The sequence below is a fragment of the Gymnoscopelus braueri genome (genome assembly GCF_963280865.1).
Source record: "Gymnoscopelus braueri genome assembly, chromosome: 1".
NCBI classification, from domain to species: Eukaryota; Metazoa; Chordata; class Actinopteri; order Myctophiformes; family Myctophidae; genus Gymnoscopelus; species Gymnoscopelus braueri.
The window spans coordinates 57,235,571-57,262,991 of record NC_137603.1 but is presented as its reverse complement, the minus strand read 5'-3'; the positions used below and the strand labels follow the sequence as shown (position 1 = coordinate 57,262,991).

At 39.9% G+C, this 27,421-nt stretch overlaps 1 protein-coding gene across 3 annotated transcripts in view; it reads right to left on the bottom strand.

Annotated features, from left to right (window-relative positions):
* The window catches only part of kctd15b (potassium channel tetramerization domain containing 15b), a gene marked incomplete at its 5' end in the record, with an annotated part of 58,650 nt that overhangs the window by 20,863 nt on the left and 10,366 nt on the right, over positions 1-27,421 (bottom strand). For all 3 annotated transcript variants that reach the window (XM_080439578.1, XM_080439579.1, XM_080439577.1), the window contains 2 exons: positions 2,083-2,388; positions 19,267-19,411. In XM_080439578.1, the coding sequence (XP_080295704.1) occupies positions 2,083-2,388; positions 19,267-19,411 (451 nt within the window). The remainder of the gene's footprint in view (positions 1-2,082; positions 2,389-19,266; positions 19,412-27,421) is intronic.

The following is a 27,421-nucleotide window of genomic DNA, read 5'->3' as shown; positions in this document are numbered from 1 at the left end:
GTGACTTTGTCCTTACCTGTTGCAAACTACCTGGCTTTCATGAATGCAGACACCAAACAATTACTAGAATTATCTTTCATGTTTAATAAATGATTCGTAAGGCATTCGTAAAGAGTATGTAGACCATTTGCAAACGTTATCATGGGCCTTGTTGTAAAGTGAAGACTATGCATTATTATTTCATGTTTAACTATGATTAGTAAAACATGTGACATCAAAAAGTGGCAGAAGTAACGTTATAGAGTATAAAAGTATAAAACAATTTATTAAGATATAACATGTAGCAACTCTTGGACACAGCACACACACTGACATTTAAACAAAGAAATTCATCACAACAGAATCACAGAGTAGCAGCTTAGAGCCTCTGTAGTCACCACCTCCCAGTGCAAGTTAGCTTTAGCTGCTAAGCTAAACTGCTAAGCACTAGCCTACACATCAAAACAAACATTGTGGATACAAACGGCCACCATCAAAATACCCCCTGGTCATAATGCTACTTCATGTGTGTAAGATTAGCCATTTTATGTTACCTCGATCACCTGCAACAAGACAGTTAAAACACATAAAACATGAATTAGACATATTTCTGTCCAGTCTGCAACTGCATCACCGTTCACTTCCTACTGCAGGTGTAATGCAGGTAATCAGTGTGTTGCCAGATTTTGCAAAAGAAACAAGCGGCCAGGTCTATGAAAACAAGCCCAAAAGAAGCAACTAGGCTCAGGCCCATGATAACGTCTGCAAATGGTTTACATACTCTTTACGAATGTCTTACGCATCATTTGCTAAACATGAAAAAAAACTCCCTAAAAAAACTAAATTTATACCACTATATGAATAATTTCCAAATTATTTCCTACACATTAAATTACATTATTTAATGAACAAAATCGAGTATAAATAATGTTTTAATGTGTTTTAAATAATGTTTAAATGATTCTTAAATGTTCTACAATGTTATTATAAATGATTTCATAATCATTAACCAATGTATATAAATAGTTTGTCTATGATTAGTTCTTTATCCACAAATAGCTTGTATATATTATATAAAATCAGTTACAAATCATTTAATAATCATTTACAGATGTATTATACATGGCTTATTCATGAATAGTTCACTACTTACTAATACCTTATAAATGATTTATAACTGTAGTTATAAAGGTTTTAGTAATCATTTACGAATGTCAACAAACAGGTTGTTAATGATTTGTTAATAGTCTACAAACTGCTTATAAACGTTTATAAATACTTTATAACGGGTCATTATTGTAAAGTGCTACCGAAATCTAAAGTGACACAGATGCGTTCCAGGTCTTAATGGGTTAAACCTATTAAGGGTAGCTCTTCCACCAAACAGACGACTACAGATTACTACTGGCAAGTCGAATGAAGTCGGCAGATCAGTCGGTTGGAAGGTGTGAAATAAAGTTTCTGGATGCACCTGAGAGCCGATGGTGCTAAAAATAGCCTATGGCTTGACGTCTTTTTCAACAACAAGTCCGCTGCTATCCAACGGTCGCAGTGGTGGAAAGTAACTAAGTACATTTACTTAAGAACAATTTTGAGGTATTTGTACTTTATTTGAGTATTTCCTATTTCCAATACTTTTACTTCTACTCACTACATCTCAGATACAAATATTGTACTTTTACTCCACTTCACTGAACGGTCGGAAGCCTTTCGACACTTCCCTACAACGTGCGACCCGGAAACGTCGCGATGCGACGCGTTGTGAGCTTATAGATCGGCTATATTCCAATGTATAAAATTGGGCTAAAGTGGTTAATGTATGTTTTATAATGTAATCATTTATATCTGCAAAGTAACTAGTAACTGAAGTTTTCAAATAATTGTAGAGGAGTAAAAGTACAATATTTGCCTCTGAGATGTAGTGGAGTAGAAGTACAAGTACAGACAATTGGAAATACTCCAGTAAAGTAAAAGTACCTCCAAATTGCACTTAAGTACAGTACTCGAGTACATTTACTTAGTTATACTTTCCACCACTGGAAATAACCAGCATATGGGAACCGGCGGCCCCCCCCGCCCCACTATTCCCCCAGCGTAGCGTACCTGGACGGAGTTGAGCCTGCAGTAGCCGTTGAGGGGGAAGCGGATGACGTGCGTGGGGTCCTGGTTCCAGCCGGCGTTGACCGAGTTGCACATGACGTCTCCGGTCTCCGGGAAGATCTCCTCGATGAGGACCTTCTCCCCGCTGAGGGCGATCCTCTCGCCCAGGTCGGGGGTGACGCGCACCACCAGGCAGTCGCAGGGCTGGGCCAGCCGCCGCTGCTCGCCGTCCTGCTTCCAGCGCTCCAGCTCTTTGATCATGGGCGACAGCTGGTAGTAACGCGCCTCCTCGTACAGCAGGCGCCAATCCTGAGAAACGCAGGGTGAAGAGAGGAGAGAGAGAGAGAGAGAGATGGGATCACTAAAAAAGCACCGTGGGAGTCATCGGAATTTACTCATCGGAACTGTGATAGCTAAAAGCAGTGGTGTAAAGTAACTACATTACTGCCCTTTGCCTTTAGCGTACATTTACTAAAGTACTGTACTTAAGTACAATTTTGAGGTACTTTTACTTTAATGGAGTATTTTCAATTATCAGTACTTTTACTTCTACTCCACTACATCTCAGAGGCAAATATTGTACTTTTACTCCACTACAATTATTTGAAAACTTTAGTTACAAGTTACTTTGCAGATATACATTATTATGTTATAAAACATACATTAACCACTTTAGCCCTATTTTATACCTAGGCTATTTGAAAATATCCGATCTACAAGCTTGCAACGCGTTGCATCGCGAAGCGTTGTGAGCTTGTAGATCTGCTATTTTCAAACATTTAGTACTTTTACTTTTGGTACTTTAAGTACATTTTGTACTTTTGCTCAAGTAAATTTTGAATTCAGGACTTTTACTTGTGACAGAGTACTTCTACATTGCAGTATTGATACTTTTACTTAAGTAAAACATTTTAGTAATTTTTTCACCACTGCCATGGGAGTCATCGGAATTTACTCATCGGAATTGTGGTAGCTGAAAGTCTGGAAGCCTGACTAGCTACATCTAACTGGAACAAAATGGTTTGAACCAACCAGCATTGCCATCCTAAGATTATTAGTAGTGCCAGAATTGGGTATATACATATACTGTATATTAACTGAAGGATTAAAGGGATAGTTCACCCCCAAAATGACTTTTTTTTTCTATCGATTACACAAATTGTTTTTGTCGCATTCCTAAGCCAATAATTTGATGATGATGGATACATTAGCATCTTTCCGCCGGTCATCACATTATTGGCTTAGGAATGCGACAAAAACTAAAAAATCGCCATGAATTCAAGGCTTCATGGGGCGTGTAATTGATAGAAAATAAGTCATTCTTTGGGTGAACTATCCCTTTAACTAATTGTAAACAAAAGCAAAAGCTTTTAAGTAAACTAAAATAAAGCACCATAATTAGACTAAGAGTGGCCTAAGGCTATAGCGCTAGCTAGCGGAAAGGTCATGCCGTCGCTCAAATGGTTTTGGGGCTCATCCAATCCGGAAGTTTCATGGGAATGGAACACTAAAGTGTTGGACAGACCACCTGACATCGCCATCCTTATAGAGCCTACACAAATCAAAAAGATTCATACATTGACCTCTGTTTGTCCTCTAACGTTACGTTATAGAGTATCTCATGGAACCGAGCATTGTATCTCTCACACATGTTTGTGTGAGCTCATCCACGGGACGTCTGTCTCAAATAAGCCAAGCGGTGCCGACAACAACTGCTGTTGCAGTTCTCTCTCTCTCTCTCTCTTCCACACACACAGTAGCTCTTCCAGGCTGGGCCGGGGCTAGCCTTTAGCATGTTTCAGCAGAGCTGACTCCAGCAAAGGCCCGTCAGCAGGGCTCCAGTGAAGTGGGATGGAGAGAGCATTCCTGTGTGCAGACAGAGTCTGCAGCAGATTGCCTTGCCCCCCCCCCCCCTCGGGCTGGGGCTTTGCTGGGGGCCATTTAGCCCCTGCACTCTTCCCTCTAATTTCCCACAAGACCAGATGGCACCATCATTCAGCACCACCATAGGAAAATACAGAGGAGGAGGAAGGAGTCGAAGGAGGTTCACTATTGGAGGAGGCGGATATAGGAGGTGATAGGAGAGTGATATGGTGTGAGGCAACGTGTGAGCATGAGGACAATTCATGAGCCAAAGGAGAATGTTAATGTATTCCTTTACGTGGAGGGGATTTTTTATGGTAATGTGACTTGTGGCCTGATGTTAAGCTCCTATTACGACGTGATTTAATTGGAGGAAAATGTCGCTAAAATGTTGTAAATCCATCTCGCGAAGCAATTAGTAATTAATGAAGCCGTGTTCTGATTAGTGTTTCGCGGTGGCAAAGAACGACGGCTTAATTCATTTCTTTCGCTCGTGGTTTAGCTCTCTCGCTAACATTCAATAGTTTATTCTTTAAATGACGTTTGTGTTCCTTGGCTCTCGGCTACGGTTTGTTTTATCGTATGCAATGGTAGGGGCGAAATACAGTTATCAGTCTGGTCTAACTTGATTTCCCCTAATGCACTTCCCGCGCTGAAAAGGGCACCTTTAGCGTGACATCGATGTGTTGCTATAACATAATGTCCATGAGGCTAATGTAGCCACCCACTGTCTGATCAAGCTTTTGATAGCATACATTACAGATAAAAAGAAAAAAGTTGGACATCTTGGCTTTCTTGTTCTCTTTTTCGCAGCGGTGTAAATGTACCAAGTACTGTACTTAAGTAACATTTTTAGATATCTTTTACTTTACTGGAGTAGTTCCAATTTCCAATACTTTGCTCCACTACAATCATTTGAAAACTTAAGTTACTAGTTACTTTGTAGATTTTGATAATTATTATTATCAAAACATACATTAATCACTTCAGCCCGGCCATTTGAAAATAGCCGATCTACAAGCTATACATTTTAAAACTTGTGAAATTGGACATTCTGCATAATGAGTACTTTCTACTTTTGGTGCTTTAAGTACATTTTGATACCAATAGGCTACTTTTGTGCTTTTACTCAAGTAAATTTTGAATTACGGACTTTTACTTGTAACAGAGTATTTCTACATTGCAGTATTGATACTTTTACTTAAGTAAAACATTTCCACCACTGCAGATCAGAAGAAAAGTTGGACATCTTGGCTTTCTTGTTTTTTCCTTTTTTCTTCTTATTTTACCCATGGCTAGTGTGTTATACTGATGAATGTGCTTAGCGAGTGTGCTTTTGGAGTGGTGTGTGTGTGTGTGTGTGTGTGTGTGCGTGCGTGCGTGCGTGTGCGTGTGCGCGTGCGACTGCATCATCACTGTCTGTGGGTGCTGGGTGCTGCTAACAAGGGGAGGAAGGGTGGTCGGGGACCCAGATCTTACAAAAAGAGCATTTTTTTTCTCTGGAGCCCTGCTGGGTACAGAGAGAGGACATTGTGGCAGCGGGCCGGGCAACATATGAATTGACCCTGATGCCTCTGTTGTGAAGAGCAAGCCTGTTAAAGCTCGTTTGACCCTTCATGTAAAGCACCCTTCATCTGAGATATGACACCCGAAAAAAACAACTCTGTCTGAACTGAACTGAGGGCTGATGAAACACATCTTAAACTTACAGTATACTTACAATATTTAACCCATTCAAACCGGGGAACGCATCACTGTCATTTTTAGATTTCTTTGGCTATTCAAAAATAGCAGATACCGAGTGCATTGGTGCAAATCTTTGAATATATATATATATTTAAAGCAAACATTTGTAACTCAAATCTTTGCTTCTGGGGATTCTTGGAACAAAATATTTTACAAATGTTGGCTTTGAAAAATATATATTGAAAAATTTGCCCCAAAAAAACACGATTTTTCAAAAATAGCAGATCTACAAGCTCATAGCGCATATTTTTTGAATATAGCCAAAGAAGTCTAAAATGACAGAGATGCATTCCCGGATTGAATGGGTTAAGATGATAGAAAATGAAAGGGGTGTACATGTGTGTGTGTGTGTGTGTGTGTGTGTGTGTGTGTCTCTCTCTCTCTCTCTCTCTCTCTCTCTCTCTCTCTCTCCTCTCGTTCCCTCTCTCCTGGCCCTTCCTCGCTGTAGCTGACAAAGCGCACGGTGAGACGCTTGCCTTGGGGCAGCTCTCTGTATCAAAGTGCAGCTCCTCATCCTTCACACAGGTCTGTGAAGCCATGGATGGATATGTTTTTAACAGGGGTCTGTCTGCCAGGCACTGTAGTCATCTGGAGCCGTACTACTACTACTATTACTATTACTACTACTACTACTACTACTACTACTACTGCTACTGCGTTGCGTACTACCACTTACTACTGCCACAATAGGAGTAGTAGTTATCTCTGCCAGGTCGAAGGCTAGGGATGGGGATTATGTTTTTGCCCCCGTGCAGTGGTGGAAAAAGTACTCAAATGTTTCACTTAAGTAAAAGTATCAATGCTGCAAAGTACTCTGTTACAACTAGTAAAAGTCCTGAATTCAAAGTTTACTTGAGTAAAACGACAAAAGTATTGGTATCAAAAGGTACTTAAAGTACCAAAAGTAAAAGTACTAAAATGTTTGAAAATAGCAGATCTACAGCGACGCGTTGTGAGCTTGTAGATTGGCTATTTTCAAATAGCCTATGTATAAAATGGGGCTAAAGTGGTTAATGTATGTTTCATAATATCATAATTTATATCTAAAAAGTAACTAGTAACTAAAGTTTTCAAATAATTGTAGTGGAGTAAAAGTACAATATTTGCCTCTGAGATGTAGTGGAGTAGTAAGTAAAAGTATTAGAAATTGGAAATACTCCAGTAAAGTACAAATACCTCAAAATTGTACTTAAATACAGCACTTGAGTACATGTACTTCGTTACTTTCCACCACTGTTTATTAGTACTACTGCTGGCAGCTCTATTAATACTACTAGTACTACTGTTGGCAGCTCTATGAGACCATTACACCCCCACCCACCCCCTCCCTCAATCCCCAGTCCAGTGTCCAGTCAGCCCTGTTTGACTTTCTAAATAATGACCCAACCTTATTGCCCACTAGCAAGGCCTGCATCCCAGGGAAAGGCCTGATGGAGCGAGAAGGGGAAGGGGAGAAAAGGAAGATGGAGACCCCCTTTAACTCTGGCGTCCTGATTTTGGGTAGTCCAGTTCAATATAGGCAAACATTTTCAATGGCGGAAACAGCAGATCTACAAGTGCTCACATCGCGTCGCAATACGACACGTTGTGAGCTTGTAGATCAGTTATTTTTGGAACGTGACAGTGACACTGTCGTAAGACTGAAGTATAAAATGTAATTCGTTTTGGTTACGAAACAAACATATAGGGCTTCTGTGGTTCAATTGAGTGGTTTTCTGTTTGTTCATTCAATAACCCACGCAATACCTCCCCACCCAACCCAAAACGCATTATCTAATACAGAGGACCATGTGACAAATAGAAGCGTTAGCTCTTTCCAGGCGTTTAGCATGGTGCAAACATGAGAAAACAAAGCATTTGAGTAAATAGAAGTCGTCGATTTAAACCACTATAAAGGCCCCCCGAATCCCATAACACAGAAATCACGTAACACGAAACATCTCACAAACCGTATACCCTCGTGCTTCTGACTGCACATTGCTTACACACTTGTGACTAATTGTAGTTTTGAATAATAGAGACGAAGGTCGTAGCGGTATTAACCCATTAAGACCTGACGCTGATTCTACAAAATCTCTTCTAAATCCTAACAGTTTTTTGAAAAAACCTATGTTGCTATAATCAGTGGTTCTCAAACCTTTTCATGTCAGGGACCACCCAAAATGATATGTATTTGGCCGCGGACCCCCATCTCAAAGTATTTTGTTCCAGGGACCCCCCAGAAGATTTAAGTTACAAATATACACTTTTCAAAAATACATATATTCAAAGATTTGCACACATTTTCACGATTTTTCCAAAGAATTGCAGATCTACAAGCTCGTAGTGCGGCACTCGGTGCCGCGCTACGAGCTTGTAGATCTGCTATTTTCGAACAGCCCAAAGAAATCAAAAAAATTACACGGATGTCGTTCCCGGTCTTGATGGGTTAAAATGGTGAATATTTTTGGTTCCCACTGATGCATGCTAAAAAGAAAAAGAAGGAGAAAAAAAACACTCTCCTTCCTTTTTTTCCATTCTGCTCAGACTTTTCACATTGGTTTAGTAAAACACACAGCAGCACCGTCGGCTGCCAGCAGCGCAAAGCACCACGGCCGGCCCTGAGGCGACGGGAAGCCTGATTGTGTTCAGATAAGGACATGCTCAATTCTGCCTCGCACTATTTGCATTTTTTTCCCTCTCTTTCTTTCTCTCTTTCTCCCCTCCTGCTTTTTTTCCGACTTCACGCAAATTGAAAGGTATGCAGATCAACGCTAGGGCTTTTATAAGGCGAAGTAGCGTGTGTGTAGATATTGGGGAGGGGGGGAGTTTGGTGTGTGTGTGTGTGTGTCGGGGTGTGTGGGGGGTGTAATGAGTAGAAACAATGAGTTCTGACGCATAGTGTTGGGCCATGGTGCCTGATTGGACTGTCAAGACTTCACATGGAGGGAGTGGTGGGGTTTGGGTTGGGGAGGGATGGGTGAGCGAGTGGGAGCGACTAACTCCCACAAATATAATCAAAACCGATTCCGGTTGTCATTTTGCCCGAAAGAAAAAAGCATAAGGCTTTTTTGTTTTTTTATCACAATAAAATCCTCAGTGTTCAAATCATCCATTTGTATAAAGTCTGAGAGTGTACAAATGGAACCGAATGGACCCTTATTCGGCTCCGTTTTGGTTCCATTTTGTAACCTCTCTCGGCGTTAAATGATCAGCAGACGATTTGACAGTGCGTGTTGTACTGCTGTTTGAGGTCTGGCCTTGGCCCAGACTTCACTGCACAAGCCCTCAGAGTTTGCCCTCTGGCTCCTAGCTAGAGCGCGATCAGCCTCGCCTAGTTACCCTTAAACAGAATAATCATGAACGTTTCCCACAGGAAAAGACATGCACATTACAGTTGAACACACAGTCAAATCACAGTACAAATGTAACTCTGAAAGTGTAGGAAAAAAAAAAAGTGATATTACTTTGTAGAGTTAGGTAAGTCGGTTTCCTTGGTGAGAACCATAAAAATGTAAAACTGCAATCTGGAACTTATTTTAATGACCATAATTCTAACACATCTGTATAGTAGAGTATGTTAAAATAACTTAGTAACATCTGCGGTGGATGGAGGCAAGGTTAACTCTCTCAGTGCCACGCCCGAGATATCCCGAGTTTTTCCCGAGTACCCTCACTGCCAGCACGAGAAATCCCAAGTTTTTACTTTTGACTGTAGTCGCGCTATACTGTTTATTTTTCATGATCACTTTCGCTTCCTGACTCCTTCAGACTCATTGGGTTCCGGTTTCATGACGCAGATTCCGTTTCCGGTTCTCATTTTTTTCCCGCGATCATTTTTGGCCAGAATAGGGAAAGTCACGGTTTTTCACACGGTATAAATACGAACGGAGAGGTCCACGTCTACTCTCTTTGGTCTGGGTGACGAGCAGTCATCGTAGTCGTGTATCACATCGTAATTTAGCCCGATCAACGATTGTCGAAAATGTCAACATCCGGTTATGACCGGATATGACGTGAGCCTGTTTGGGAGGGGGCGAGTGAGCCAGCGAGGTCATCAATGTGTCGATTTGTTGCTCTCTACTGGTAGAACTGTAATATGGGTTTAAACACGCAATCAGATAATTTATTTGAATGAAAAATTACAACAAAAAAAAAGAAAGAAAAAAAAAAAACGCAAATTGCTGGCACTGGGGGAGTACTTTATGAAAATACTCTTGGCAATGAAAGAGTTAATATAGTTCAGAATTTTTCATTTGTTTTGACTTTTATGTTTTCAATATCAGTTTAGTTTTAAGTCCTGCTAGCATTGCATACATTCTAAATAGACAAAAGTCTACATTCAAGTACAGACCCCTTTAGGACCCGACCAAATCTACAAGCTCAAAACACGTCGCTTCGCGTCGCGTTTCGAGCCACGTTTCCAGCTTGTAGATCTGCTACTTTTGATGCTTTTGTGTGTAGGCCATTAGTTTACGGAAAAAAAAAACACAAACAGTTAGAATATGGAGATATGAGGTTTCTGCCCGACAGCAACGTTATATAGGGTTTAAGTCATTGCTTCTCAACGTGGGGTCCGGGGACCCCCAGGGGTCCTTGGCGGGGTACCAGGGGGTCCCCAGCTAAATAAGTTAATATAGCGTCACAATCATTTGAACCACTTTAACCATTATTGTATACTTTGGCTATTCAAAAATAGCAGATATACAAGCTCATAGCTCTGAGCTTGTAGATCTGCTATTTTTTTTAAATGGGGGGGTCCGTGGCCAAATACATATCATTTTGGGGCGGTCCTTGACTTGAAAAAGTTTTGAGAACCACTGGTTTAAACCTTTTTTAAACCAGTGGTTGACTACTGTTACGTCTGCAGTGTCATACCGAGGAATCAATGTATTGAACCCTATAACAGGGAGGTGATGTACTATAGGCCTTATAGCACAGGAGCTCTTTCATTCACGCTGTGAAAAACAGCAGCCAGGTGTGCACTGCCACAGTGGGCTAATACGAGCTAACCAGCTCTAATGACCTAGATAGACCAATGTGTGTGTGTGTGTGTGTGTGCGCGTGTGTGTGTGTGTGTGTGTGTGTGTGTGTGTGTGTGTGTGTGTGTGTGTGTGTGTGTGTGTGTGTGTGTGTGTGTGTGTGTGTGTGTGTGTGTGTGTGTGTGTGTGTGCGCGTGCGCGTGCGTGTGCGTGTGTGTGTGTGTGTGTGTGCATGTGCGTGTGTGCGTGTGCACGCGCGTGTGTGTGCGGCCATGCGTGTACCTGTGTGTGTGTGTATGTGTTTGCATGCGTGTGTGTGTGTGTATGTGTGTGTGTGTGTGTGTACTGTATGTGTGTGCGCCCATGCATGTACCTGTGTGTGTGTGTGTGTGTGTGTGTGTGTGTGTGTGTGTGTGTGTGTATTGTCCTGTGCATGGTAGGGTAGACCTGAGCATGGCAGTGCCATGGTAGGGGGGTTTGTCTTCCCGTCGGGACCGCCCATGCTAAAAATGGACGGCCTCGTTGGGAGACTGCGGCACTGTAAGGTGCTTCGGACAAAAGCATCCATCAAATGATGCCCATGAAGTGGTATGAATTAGTGTGTGTGTGTGTGTGTGTGTGTGTGTGTGTGTGTGTGTGTGTGTGTGTGTGTGTGTGTGTGTGTGTGTGTGTGTGTGTGTGTGTGTGTGTGTGTGTGTGTGTGTGTGTGTGTGTGTGTGTGTACAATGCGTACTGTTCAAAGATTTAACTTAATTAACCCATTAAGACCGGGAACGCATCTGTGCCATTTTCAGATTTCTTTGGCTATAAAAAAAATAGCAGATCTACAAGCTCGCGGCACCGATGCCGCGCTAAGAGCTTGTAGATCTGCTATCTTTTGAAAAATCTTGACAATGTGTGCAAATCTTTGAATATGTATTTTTTAAAGCGAACATTTGTAAAATATGTTGTTCCAGGGGACCCCTCTGAAGCAAAGATTTGAGCTACAAATGTTCGCTTTAAAAATATATATATATTCAAAGATTTGCACACATTTTCACAATACAATAAAAAAAAGCAGATCTACAAGCTCATGTACACGCTCTATGAGCTTGTAGATCTGCTATTTTTTAATAGCCGAAGAAATCTTAAAAAATGACACGGATGCGTTCCCGGTCTTAATGGCTTAATGAGCTGCATCACCTTTCCGCGAGACTAATTACCACAAACCACCCAGTTGTTTTTTCCGTGTCTTCGGCAGCCAGAGCTCCAGCAGTGGATCTCTCTCTCCCAGCCAAGACCTCCCGGTGCCATGGAGAGCCTGGTTGTGTTTGGTTTCAGTGTGTGTGTGTGTGTGTGTGTGTGTGTGTGTGGGAGTCAGCCATCAGAGAGACCGGGCAGAGCAAGGGGGTATACAGGCTATTTCACCTGTGTTCACCTCTATAGAAATAGGCTTCAGTGGGAAAAACAACAGCTCAGGGCATTGGCACACATCGCAGGGCCATGCTCCAGTTAGCCGCGCTTTCCACCTCTCTCTCTCTCTCTCTCTCCCTCTCCTCCTTCCCCTTCAGTCTGTTTTGTATCGAAATGATTTCATATTTCATTCCCAAAATACCGTGATTGCTCGTGTGTGTGTGTGTGTGTGTGTGTGTGTGTGTGTGTGTGTGTGTGTGTGTGTGTGTGTGTGTGTGTGTGTGTGTGTGTGTGTGTGTGTGTGTGTGTGTGTGCGTGCGTGCGTGCGTGCGTGCGTGCGTGCGTGCGCGTGTGCGTGTGCGTGTGTGCAAGGGCGCCGATACTGTGGGTGTCTCGGGGCTAAAGCCCCCAGGAAAAATGACGAGCACCCATCACAAACTCATTACAACAAAAAAATAAACTCTGACATCTACACTTCATGGAGTACATTTTTTGTACCAAATTAATTAACCAAACTAACCACATTAAAGTAAAAAAAAAAAAAAAAAAAAGTAACAAACCCGAAGAAAAAAAACGGCCCCAGTAGCACGCACATTTTCCTGGCACGGTTTAAGGTCACCAAACCCTGTACAGCAGAGCTTCTCAACCTGTGAGGAGTGTGTACTTTTTTGACCTGTGTACTTTTGTGGCTAACAGGGAGAGTGGCACCTCGATGTAAAATTGGCTATTTGGTCCAAAATGTAAAATAATAAAATATTTGGAAAACAGTACAGTTAAATAGTACGGTATAGTAAAGTATACATGATCAGAACATGATTGAACATTTGACATTTAAGGTCTAATATTTCTACAATTGCTGCAAATTGCTATAAAACCTGGATATCCAATCATTTTGGGGCATAAACAAGAAGTTGAAGTTTCAATTCAAGTCAGATAATGATGTACCGTGCATGTTCACATCATGTATACTTGACATTACTTAACTTATTCAATCGGGGAACGCATCTCTTGTCATTTTAGATTTCTTCGGCTATTCAAAAATAGCAGACCTACAAACTCTGTGCCGCGCTGTGAGCTTGTAGATCTACTATTTTTGAAAAACTAAAAATCGTGAAATGTGTGCAAATCTTTGAATATATATATATATATATATACATTTTTAACTGAAATATTTGCTTCTGGGGGTCCCTGGAACAACATATTTTGAGATGGTCCACGGACAAATACATAATTTTGGGGGTCCTTGACATGAAAGAAGAGAACCGCTGATATTATAGCAACATAAGCTTTTTTCTAAATAACTGTTAGGATTGAGAAGACATTTGTAGAATCCCCAGAGGCAAAGATTTGAGTTAAAAATGTTTAAAAAAATGTATATATTCAAAGATTTGCACAAATCACAAATCTATTTAAAAAATAGCAGATCTCGTGCCGCGCCATAAGCATGTAGATCTGCTATTTTTGAATAGCCCAAAGAAATCTAAAAATGACACGGCTGCGTTCCCGGATTTGAATGGGTTAGGACCATTTTTGACATCGAGTTCCCCACTCTTCCTTAGTGTCCACTCTTCTTGAATCCTTTTTGTGACCTAAAAGTCATTTTAGGTCACAAAAGGCCTAAAAAATTGTGAACTCCAGTACACTGGGCCATGATCTCATGGAGAAGATTAACAGTTAAACCCTGTATACTTTGTTGACCGTTTCTACACTTGGTCCCCTCCTTTTCCCCCCTCATAGCACATCTCTTTGACGGAAATCGCCTATTTTCACAGAATGTTCAACTATTATGACTAGAATATGGATGCCAAATGGTTAAAATGTGTTCTAAATAAAAAAGTTCAGAACCAGGATGCACAGTACACACAGGACAAAACAAGATGATTTTGTACTGAACTGTAGGCCTACTGTATTTTGCTAAATGAAATAATATTTATTTTTTACAAATGTATTATTGTGAGGAATAATACATTGTTCTTGTGAAATTAATCTTAACACTTGCTGTCTCCAGGCTTCTTCATATGAATCAATTAAAAATAAGTTGAAAGCTGGAGGGAAAAGAAAATTATTGTTTTGTGTTGAAGTTCACCATTGAACTGTTAACCCGGCAACAAGAAGTGCAGTACAGTGTACAGTAAGCTTTTTTTTGGGGAAGCCAAAGATACACATGGCCATAATGCCAAAGTATACTGAGGCTACATCCACACTAATATGCTTTCATTGTAAAATGCATAACCGTTGCTACGTTTGCACCATAGCTTCCACCTAGTTCCATGGCCATTTTTGCATTCAAAATACTTCTGAACCTTCCGGCATTGTATTTTAAAGGGACTACACCATGAATTCAAACTTTTTCTTCTTTTTTGTGTGTTTTTGGTCTCCCCTACCTCTCTTCTATCCCCAAAAATACCCCAGTTTGAACACTCAGGCTTTCACAGCAAATCTGGGGTTTTCTGTAAATTGTTCTCAAAACAGGCCAAACTGATTTGCACCCTGACGTGACGTCACGTCAGGGTACAATCCCTCCCGTTTTTCAGTTCAGTATAAAAAGAATTATATATATATATATATATATATATATATATATATATATATATATATATATATATATATATATATATATATATATATAGGGTTAGGGTTAGGGCTATTGGCTCAATAGCACCCCGTGCCAAACAGGACAATGTGGTATTGCAGGTGAAAGTGCTTTATAAGCCAGAGAGAAGTTAGTTGGAATGAGTATATCTGAGGCTTGATTTAGGCTCAAACCTTTTGAAAAACGTTTGAGGGACATAAACAATATGATATTATTATTTTTAATTCATGGTGTAGATCCTTTAACTGGGACGGCAGTAATGGACACTTGAAAACGATGACATGTTCGCTTCGCATTTGGGTCTCGAGTCACGCCACATCCTTCCATGATTCGTCATATCCCTATATCACATGACCCTTTTCCGGAAGAAAACAAACATCATCAGCCTTGACTGACCCTTGACCAACCATGGTTGGTTATGTCACTGGGGTTTCATTCATTCATTTGGTTGACTCAATGCCAGTGGTGGCATCAAGTACTGTACTTAAGTACAAGTTTGAGGAGTTACTGGAGTATTTCCAATTTTCTGTACTTTTACTTCTAGCTCACAATGCGTCGCGATGCGACACATTGTGAACTTGTAGATCTGCTATTTTCAAGAGAGTTTTATACATTTGAAAACATTCTGCATAATGAGTACTTTATACGTTTGGTACTTTAAGTACATTTTGATACCAATACTTTTGTAGTTTTACTCAAGCACATTTTTTATTCCAGATTTTTACTTAACTTTACGTAATGTAGTGTAATGTAGTGTAGTGTAACGTAGTGTTAGTAATGTAGAGTATTTCTACATTGCAGTATTGATAATTTTACTTGAGAAAGAAATGTGAATACTTTTTCCACCACTGCTCAATGCACTGCCTGTACAGCGACACATGAAGTCATTGCCGTGACCATGTCGTTTTTGAATCCTCACATGATCAGTCACACTGATTTTAACGACAACAAAAAAGGCCTATACGCTCAAATTCCTGGAAGGAAACGTATGTCCTTTCATTGGGTATATTTGCGAAAGCTAATGAATTAGCTTGGCTACAAAGTTGGTTTTGTCTTCGCTGCCTTTCTACTAGGTGTACAGTATCTGTGGGTATGTGTGGAATCTTGTGGTTTAGTGGGTTGTTTTTATAGCGTTGTCACAACAGAATGGCGCCAGGATAAGCCTTGTAGCTCTAAATGTTTGTTCCCGGGCCGGGAGCTACTGCAGCTCTGCCTGACAGTCAAGTGGGCGTGGAGCAACAATAATACGCACGTCGTGGGGGATCTTAGTGAGTTGCAATATTGTTGGGGACATGCTGGTGCTGCTGGTGGTTCTTAACCCATTAAGACCTGGAACGCATCTGTGTCACTTTTTGATTTGAGCTAAAAGGCCATTATTTTACACTTTGGCTATTCAAAAATAGACATTTGTAGAATCGTCTTCAGGTCTTAATGGGTTAAAGGAATAGTTCACCCAAAAAATATTTTTTTCTATCGATTAGTCACCCCATGGAGAGTTGAATTCATGTTTTTGCTTTTGTCGCATTCCAAAGCCAATAACTCGATGACCAGCGGTTCCGGACATACAAAGGAGACTCTTTGTGTCTCCTACCGGAACTGCTGCCGGTCATCAAATTATTGACTTAGGAATGCGACAAAAACAAAAAAATATCCATGAGGTCAATTAATTTTTTTTTGGGGTGAACTATCCCTTTAATGGTGACATTTTTACTTTTAAATGCTCTAAGCAACCAATACTCTTATCAGTCCGGGCTGAGGAAATTTGCACACATTTTCATGTGTGCAATGTCTTGTGAGCCATGTCTTGGCTCACAATGCGTCGCATCGCGACGCATTGTGAGCTTGTAGATCGGCTATTTTCAAATGGCCGAAATGTGTATGGGATTGAAGTGGTTAATGTATGTTTTTTCATAATAATCAAAATCTACAAAGTAACTAGTTACTAAAGTTTTCAAATAATTGTAGTGGAGTAAAAGTACAATATTTGCCTCTGAGATGTAGTGGAGTACTGACATTTGTAAATAGTACTCCAGTAGAGTCGAAATTCCTCAAATTTGTACTTAAGTACAGTACTTGAGTAAATGTACTTAGTTACTTTCCACCACTGTTGGTAAGTCACTCAGGATAAGAGTGACGATGTACAAAATGCATAATTTGTCTTGCAAGTACAGGTACAGTATATAAGGCCCACTTTAGAGGGCAATGTATAACTACCAATAAATATTCTCAATACTTATCTTCGTGTAAAGCAATTACATTTGACATGTTAGGCATTTAGCTGATGCTCTTGGCATCCTTACAGAGACGGAAAATGTAGGATAAGTTTAAAGGATCCATATAACGGTGTCACTGCAGTCACGTGTCATTTTGTCCAACATCCATTTACAACCACGGCCACTTATTTTACACAAATCTAGATCGTTTTGACCTAAATTGCTTTCTTTTTTTAGATCTCACATTACATTTGCTCCATATTAATTCTAGCATTTGATTCATAGTCATTGAAATCTATTGAAATGTAGCCAAATTCTTCTCAACGGTTCCCTTCGGCTTTACTGTGATCAAGATTGTGATAGACGTCTTGGAGTGCAAAAACCAAAGTATCACGGAGGTCAACGATTGGCTGAAAGTTTACACCTCAGAATAGAGTGTCCAATCAAAGCCAGCCAGAGACACTTTGGCCAATGGGATGCATGCAGGCAAGGAAACATTTTGCTTTACACAGAAACTATAAACAGTAGAGGTGTAACGATATAGTAACTGCATCGAAAAATGGATTTTAATTTTCAACAATCTACTATATCGATATGCAAACAGCTAAATATCGTATCGAATCGTTTTTTTATTAATAATAAGTTCTTGTGCGTTGTATTTAGCAATTTTAAGAAGAAAAAAGAGAAAGAGGGATTTAATTACATATCGCTACTCTTGGTTTATCGATAAATGTGTGTAATCTCTGTGTTCATGTCAAAGTGCGGCTTTGTCCATAATGTGTTCAAATACAATGTCCATATATTTGCCAGAGAATCACTGTGTTTACTTATTTATATCCATAATACATTTTTCCCTAAAAAAAACCTGCACTATCCACATGTTTCAAACACATAATATTTTTGTGCTAAATAGCTACTGTATCGATTTTAAATCATTGAATCGTATCGTATCGCCATGAATGAACCAATATCGTCCATGTATCGTATCGTCAACCATGTATCGTGATGCGTATCGAATCGCTGTTAAAATGTATAGTTACACCCCTAATAAACAGTGTGCCCTTTATATTGAGCCCGGTGTCTATGCCGGTGTCTCGTGGCATTATGGCCACGAGAGCCTATAGCGTCCCTATTCTGGATATAGGGACACAAATAGCAGACAACAAGCTCACTGTGAGCTTGTAGATCAGCTATTCACAGCAAAGAGATTTGCTGTAGAGGGAGAAACGGAGGGGGCCAGAGAACAGACCCTTCGGGGACCGCTACAGTAAATACTGTAGGGTTGAAGTGGTGAATATTAGTGGCTATAACTCCACGTAGGCCAATTAAATCAACCTGGAGCACCTGGGAGTTCATAACAAGTGGTGGAAAAAGGTACTCAAATGTTTTACTCAAGTAAAAGTATCAATACTGCAATATAGAAATACTCTGTTACAAGTAAAAGTCCCGGATTCAAAATGTACTTGAGTAAAAGTACAAAAGTATTGGCATCAAAATGTACTTAAAAGTACCAAAAGTAAAGTACTCATTGTGCAGAATGTCTGGGCTGAAGGGGTTAACGTATGTTTTGTAATAATAATCCAAATCTACAAAGTAACTAGTAACTAAAGTTTTCAAATAATTGCAGTGGAGTAAAAGTACAATATTTGGATCCAAGATGTAGTGGAGTAGTATTGGAAATTGGAAATACTCAAATAAAGTACAAATACCTCAAAATTGTACTTAGGTGCAGTACTTAAGTAAATGTACTTAGTTACTTTACACCACTGCATGTAAAACAGAGGAGATCTGGTATCAAAGGCGCACATTTGAATGGCTTGTAGTAGAGTAATCCACGATTTAGTAAGGCAGGTTTGGAGATCTATGAAATCGTACACAGCTGAATGCACACAGAGTTTGTTAAGGACATGGACAATGTCCGTCAAAGCCGAGAAGTAGGCTACAAATTAGACCAGCCAAGATTACAAGCAACCAGTAATAGGCAGTGTGTAAACCCTAATTCATACTTAGTTAGCGTGCTTATTTCAGCTTGAGTGCTGAAAATAGCAGATCTACAAGCTCACAACATGTGTGCGCGACGTGTTGTGAGCTTGTAGATCGGCAATTTTCGGTTGCCGACGGGATGAAAATGGAGCGTAGCGTTGAAAACCACAGCACCTGAACAGTTGAAATGACAAATATTCTCATGTCCACTGAACATTTAGTGAAAAGACCCGATGTAATAAAACAATAGAAGACCATACTACAGCCGCTGGGCAGAGGAACTCTCCACATACTTTCTTTTTTGTTTTGGTTAAAACTCTGAGAGCTGATAAAACGCTACACATACCCACACACTGTAATGTATGCTCTGGTGTGTGTGTGTGTGTGTGTGTGTGTGTGTGTGTGTGTGTGTGTGTGTGTGTGTGTGTGGACGTACCTTGAAGTCATCTGGAAGGAGCAGTTTGCTGCTCCTGAGGAAACTGAGAATGTAGCGAAATATCTCTCCGTCCCGATCTATGAAGTAGTGCTGCTTCAAGCTGTCCAGCACGATGGGCTCTGTGCCGTTGAACAGACGACTGATTCTGTACAATTGAAACGCACATAGAATGCACGTACGCACACACAGGCACACGCACACACACACGCACACACACACACACGCACAGGCACACACACACACAATGGAATGAGCACCGTCAGCCTTCAAATGCATGAAACAATTACCATCCATTTAGTTTTCAATTTTATTAGCGCTAAGCTTGAAATGTATTAGCATCACTGGTTGAAACAAGAGGCTTAAGGCACAGCTCTTCCATTCCAGACCTGTTTGAAGTCAGTGTCCCTTTTTACAAAGATTACAACAGCATATTATATATATACACACACACACACCCACACTCGCTCTCTCTCTCTTTTTGTGTGTACTTATAGAAATCAACGGTTTATGTTCAGCTGAATGAGATATCTGAGAGACTGATGTGACATATTGCCTCTGTCGGGCAGAAACCTTGTATCTCCATATTATACTCAGTGGTGGAAAAAGTACTCAAATTTTTTACTTAAGAAAAAGTATCAATACTGCAATGTAGAAGTATTCTATTACGTGAAAGTCTGGAATTGAAAATTTACTTGAGTAAAAGTACAAAGGTATTGGTATCAAAATGTACTTAAAGTACCAAAAGTAAAAGTACTAAAATATTTGAAAATAGTAGATCTACAAGCTCACAACGCGTCACGATGCGACGCGTTGTGAGCTTGTAGATCGGCTATTTTCAAATAGCCTATAGGTATAAAATAGGGCTAAAGTGGTTAATGTACGTTTTATAATGTGATCATTTATGTCTGCAAAGTAACTAGTAACTAAAGTTTTCAAATAGATGTAGTGGAGTAAAAGTACAATATTTGCCTCTGAGATGTAGTGGAGTAGAAGTAAAAGTATTGGAAATTGGAAATACTCAAGTAAAGTACATAGACCTCCAATTTGTACTTAAAGGGATATTTCACTTTCAAAAAAACTTTTTGTCATTTTATCATCTACTCAGGCCTTTGTGAACCCCCCAGACAGTTTTTAAGTTGCTTGATTAATTATTTAGATATTTGATATTCATTTTATCAGACACGCCCCCTTCCTATACAAACCCATTGTAACTTCAAACTCCATTTTAACCTGTTAGATTCATCAAAAACACCCGTCCTTGGTTCTGGTGACTCACCCTGCCCTCCTAATGCGTGAGGGGGCCGTGTTTTTCCGATTACTTTTTTGATTTATTTTATTTAAATTTGTTATTGTATTTAATTTTTTTCATTTTCCCCCAAAAAAATTGGGGAAAAAAATGAAAAAAGTAATTGAAAAAACACGGCACCCTCACGCATTAGGAGGGCAGGATGAGTCACCAGAACCAAGGACGGGTGTTTTTGATGAATCTAACATGGTTAAAATGAAGTTTGAAGTTACAATGGGTTCGTATAGGAAGGGGGCGTGTCTGATAAAATGAATATCAAATATCTAAATAATGAATCAAGCAACTTAAAAACTGTCTGGGGGGTTCACAAAGGCCTGAGTAGATGATAAAATGACAAAAGGTTTTTTTGAAAGTGAAATATCCCTTTAAGTACAGTACTTAAGTAAATATACTTAGTTACTTTACACCACTGCGTAAGACTGTGCTCACACAATGTGTCGCGAATCAATGCCACGCCAGGTTGAATGTGGTTAAGTCTCTGTGGGTTTAATTCATATTTAAACATTGAAAATTATTAACAAGAGCTTGTGACTAAAATAATAATATGTGACGATATGTATTCCTGCTAAGAGGAGCTCCACAGAAAGACAGAGGATACACAGTAAAATCATCAGTGTTGAAGGGATAGTTCATCCAAAAAACGTTTTTTTTTCCTATTGATTAGTCACCCCGTGGTGATATTTTTTATGTTTTATCGCATTCCTAAGCCAATAATTGATAACCAGCGGACTGGTAGGCAGCGGTTCCGGTAGGAGACACAAAGGAGACTCTTTGTGTCTCCTACCGGAACCGCTGCCGGTCATCAAATTATTGGCTTAGGAATGCGACAAAAACAAAAAGGTCCTTTTGGGGTGAACTATCCCTTTAATTCAACAGGTTCATTTGGTTACATTTGCACAGCTCTGAGGTATGAGGATAAATGTACACTGAGGATTGTACTGTGTATCTTAATAAAGGCATATGACTCATACGAACTACGAATGTGCTACAAATGATTAGAGATCATCTGAGCAATAGATATGTTTTTACAGTGTGTGTGGATGCATGGATGGATTTGGGGGGTGTCGTATCTAGGAATGGGCTAACACTGTAAGTTATTTTGACCGTTTTAATTATGTGTTGTGAACAAACATGTTTAAAAAAACTCTCCTCTAAAAAGTCTCCTCTACACCGGCAATACCATTTCACGCCAAGCTGCCAGAATGACTGAGTTTACTGTACATTTGTATAGCGATATTATTCCACGTCTGTCTGTTCAGTGAACATGTGCTGCATGTCCCCTTTATACACTGTACGTGAGGTTAGGTCCCGTTATCCCATTAAGACCTGAAGCCTTCTAAATCAGTAGTTCACACACTTTCAAGATTTTCCCGAAATGTTCGAAAACAGCAGATCTACAAGCTCACAGCGCGTCATGATCTGTGTATATCTGCTTGTATATCTGCTATTTTTGAATGCAGATATACAACGCAAAAAATGTAAACACGGATGATTTCCCGGTTTTAACGGGTTAAACATCTATGCCTATAATAATGACATGCCAAAAATAGGGATGCCAGGTTGAAAAAGTGATTAATTGAACTCTCAGAGTTCTCTGATTTCTGCTATGTACTGTACTGCACGCGCTGTGAGCTTGTATATCTGCTATTTTTGAATAGCCAACGCTAAAATCTAAAATGACACGGACGCTTTCCCGGTTTTAATGGGTTAAGCCAGCACCATGCGTGCAAGTACACATACTGTAGCATTTACAATGTACAAGTTGTCGATACGTCCGCAAAACGCCGGCAAGATAAATCCATGTACATTTATCATACAAACAAAGCGACTCTGATAGGGGGGAATGTGCTACTGTACCAAACATGACCGAAAAGTGTAGCCGTTCACAATCACAATCATGGAGACATGTCGTGGGGAGACCTGACAACATTAGTGGAAATGCCAACACCAGGAGAAAAGAACGCGTTGGCCTTTTGAAATGTACACTTAATGTCAACCAACCATGTTAGAAAGAAAATAAATAAATAGGAATACACAAGCGACACTGTTATATATGACATGGAGTCCATGGAATATATGATTACATTGTTGTGGTGAAAACTCAATTTCCACTTTTGCTCTCTCGTGTGTGTGTGTGTGTGTGTGTGTGTGTGTGTGTGTGTGTGTGTGTGTGTGTGTGTGTGTGTGTGTGTGTGTGTGTGTGTGTGTGTGTGTGTGTGTGTGTGTGTGTGTGTGTGTGTGTGTGTGACTGTGTGTGTGTGTGTGTGTGTGTGTGTGTGTGTGTGTGTGTGTGTGTGACTGTGTGTGTGTGTGTGTGTGTGTGTGTGTGTGTGTGTGTGTGTGTGTGTGTGTGTGTGTGTGTGTGTGGCTCGCTAGCTGTCAATTAATCTGCATAATTATTTGATTTATTTTCGTAGGCAGAGACATAGAACCGCCATAATAGAACACCTGTCTGCAATTTGCAGCTGGACCAAGACAAGTCTTCTATCTTGCCAAAATAAATGACCTCCCACTGTATACTATATACTGTTACTGCTCCTAGTATTGATGATTTCTTGTATAGTATTGTATGTCTTTATATGTCTTGATGAATTGAATAGGCTTACATAGGACTACAATGGAAACAAGCCCTCATATCAGGGCTTTTTTTCTGTTATCCTTTTAGTATTATTGTATAACTGTACCGCGGTACTTTTTGCAAACTGTTAATAAAGTATTCAATCAATCGATCAAAGAACGAACGCTAACTATTAAGACCTGGAACGCATCTGTGTCTCTTTAGATTTCTTTGGCTATTCAAAAATAGCAGATATACAAGTTCATAGCAGTGCCGCGCTATGAGCTTGTAGATCTTTTTAGATTTTTAGATTTTTTTCAAAAAACTGTTTTAAGAATCGCCTCAGGTCTTAATGGGTTAAAGCGTTGCTGAACTTTGGCAGAAGCAGCAATTTCATTCACCCTCACTGTTTAACACAACTCTAAATCTATCTTTTAGTACTGTTTAAAAACAAACACATACAAAAACACATCACTTCCAGGAACGAAACAAGTCCTAATATGTTCTGAAGGAGGGAAGAGATACAGAGAGGGATAGAGAGAGAGAGAGAGAGAGAGAGAGAGAGAGAGAGAGAGAGAGAGAGAGAGAGAGAGAGAGAGAGAGAGAGAGAGAGAGAGAGAGAGAGAGAGAGAGAGAGAGAGAGAGAGAGAGAGAGAGAGAGAGAGAGCGAGAGAGAGAGAGAGAGAGAGAGAGACTAATTCACCCTCGCAATAGCACGGCCAATGCTGGGAGCCTGGGACCCAGAAAATATAAATATGAATACAACATAATAAAATGATGTATGAAGGTTCTATGGATTTTTGACAAGATGTGTAATAAAGCATTGCTTCTCAAAGTGGGGTCCAGGGAACCCCAGGGGTCCTTGGGGGGGGGGGTTCCAGGGGGTCCCCAGCAAAAGTAGCTCATGTAGCACCACAATCATTTTAACCACTTTATCCATTTATACGCTGGCTATTCAAAAATAGCAGATTTACAAGCTCACAGTGCGTCACTTTGTGCTTGTACATCTGCTATTTTTGAACATTTTTGATTAATTTAGATTTTTTGAACACTAATCTTTTCTTCTGGGGGTCCCCTGGCACAAAACATTTTCAGATGGGGGTCCGTGGCCAAATACTTATCAATTTGGGGGTCCATGACACGTAAAAGCTTGAGAACTACTGTAATAAAAGACACCTGTTGCCTCATAGTGTCCAAGACTGACCCTGTTCCAATAGTGTGCTTAGATTGAGGACTTGTAGTCAGTGGTGTAAAGTAACTAAGTACATTTACTCAAGTACTGTACTTAAGTACAATTTTGGGGTACTTTTACTTTACTGGAGTATTTCCAATTTTCTGTACTTTTACTTCTACTCCACTACATCTCACAATCAAATACTGTACTTTTTACTTTACACTACAATTATTTGAAAACTTTAGTTACTAGTTACTTTGTAGATTTTGATTATTATTACAAAACATACATTAACCACTTCAGCCCTAGGCTATATACATGTCGGCCATTTGAAAATAGCCGATCTAGAAGCTCACAATGCGTCGCGATGCGACGCATTGTGAGCTTGTAGATCTGCTGTTTTCAAAAGATTTGTTTACATTTGAAAACTTGTGAAATAGTACAACCTGCATGATGAGTACCTTCTGCTTTTGGTACTTTAAGTGCATTTTGATACCAATACTTTTGTACTTTTACTCAAGTCATTTTTTTTAAAATTCCGGACTTTTTTTCCAGAGTATTTTTAAGTTGCAGTATTGATACTTTTACTTAAGTAAAAACATTTGAGTACTTCTTCCACCACTGCTTGTAGTTATGAAGTTAGCTACAGGGGCCTCATCAAGGCAAAGACTGGAAATTGCTCCAATCTTTTAGCTTTCATCACAGCATGTCTGCACCATGCCTCTAGATATATATGCACGGACATATTCATTTCTCTCAACCTTGTGCTGTGTTGCTGCTGTCTCTTATACCTAGAATACACTCATATACCCTCTGTGTAAAAAAGAAAGAAAAGAAAGCTGTGTGGTTATTTTATATAAAACGTATCGAGAGGAAGCATTCAGTTAACCTATTCAATCCGGGAACGCATCTGTGTCATTTTAATATTTATTTGGCTATTAAAAAATAGCAGATATACAAGCTTGTAGATCTGCTATTTTTGAGAAAAGGAGAGAGAGACATTTTTAACTCAAATCTTTGCTTCTGGGGGTCCCTGGACTCAAAATATTTTGAGATGGGGGTCCACGGCCAAATACATATCATTTTGGGGGTCGTTGACATGGAAAAGTTTGAGAACCACTGATATAGCAACATACTGTTAATGTTTAGAAAATATTTTTAGATATATGTATTTGGCCGCAGACCCCCATCTCAAAATGTTTTGTTCCAGGGACCCCCATGAAGCAAAGATTTGAGTTAGAAATGTTCGCTTTAAAAAAACTAATATATTATATATCTACATATATATATATATATATATATTATATATATATATATATATGTATATATGCACTCTAAAAATGATAACTACAGTCGGACAGTACTGTTATCTAAATCTTGTATAAGATAGGTGTCACTGTCTTTATAATAGTATGTCACTGTGAAGACTGGGTGTCACTCGTTACATGATGTGAACATCTTGATCAACACATTGTCCAATGCAAGGTCAATTCTTTACATTAACGTCATTACGTCTATGGTTAATAGATGAACTTATTTTTGCCTCAGTTCTTACTCTTAATTGTATGCGGGGAAAGCGTATAACTCTGGAAAGCCTGCTCCTCGTTGCTGCGTGAATTATGCTAAACTAAAGATTTACCCAACAAAACTGTTGAAGGTAACCTGCTTAATGGCTTCACAGTGCATTTATATCCCCTTCCTCAGAAACAGCTCTTGGCAGGGCACTGCATTACTTTTTATTATCGTCATTTGATGTAATCAGCTCTTTAATCACTCATAACAGCTTCCAGGTCGGCTGACAAGAGAGTCACACGACAAAGAAGAACAGCATGAGCCCTGTTCGTGCACGTGCACACACACGTGCACGCATGCATGCACGCACCGGTGCGTGCACGCACAGCACGCACACACACACACACACACACACACACACACACACAGACACACACACACACACACACACACACACACACACGACACACACACACACACAACACACACACACACACACACACACACACACACACACACACACACACACACACACATACAAGCTGTCTTGACTCATTGTCAAATTCTATTACATGACTGAGGGAAGTGGGGTTGCATTGAGAATGCCAATGAAACAAACAGCAGGACTGTGGTTTCAAAGTCCTGCTCTGAGATGCTTTGTACAAAAAATGTCCAACACAATTCCCGCGCTTAACCCATTAAGACCTGAAGCCGATTCTACAAATGTCTTCTAAATCCCAACAATTTTCATAGAAAAAAAACGTATGTTGCTATATCAGTGTTTCTCAAACTTTTTTCGTAATATGAAGGACCCCCACAATTACGTGTATTTGGACGTTTTATCACTAAACTTCTGTTACTCTCTACCAAGTTTCACAAGTCCCATGAGGAACTGTACACTTTAAAAACCCCAAAATACTATATCTACATGAAATCACAATGTTCTTCTCCAACTGAGAGGCACTGAATTGTATATATCTCAAAATATTTGGTTCCAGGCAAAGATTTGAGTTACAAATGTTTGCTTAAAAAATATATATATTCAAAGCTTTGCACACATTTTCACGATTTTTCAAAAATAGCAGATCTACAAGCTCGTAGCGTGGCACTCGGTGACTCGCTACGAGCTTTGTATATCTGCAATTTTTTTAATAGCCAAAGTGTAATTTTTTTTCCTCAAATCTAAAAAATGACACGGATGCGTTCCCGGTCCTTAATGGTTAATAAAAGCTTGTTTATGGAGGGAGACGTTTTATACTCAAACCCAAAACTTAGAACGGCTCGGAATTCTAAAACTATCTTGTTCAATTTGTCCAGTTTTATTATTTTTTTTCCTTGGGGTTGACTGTATGAAAGAAGTGGAGAAAGATGATTCTGCCTTTCTGCCCTCTCTCTCTCGCTCCCTTTCCTTCCTTCCTTTCCATCCTTTTGTCGCTCTCTCTCTCTCTCTCTCTCTCTCTCTCTCTCTCTCTCTCTCTCTCTATCCATCGTTCTCCTTCTCCCTTACTCCCTTTCTTTCTGGAAATCGATGCAAAATGCTTTATAAAAAACCAATACTCATCTCCCTGTTTGGCCCGAGGCCTTTCTTTTCTCATATGGTCTTGCA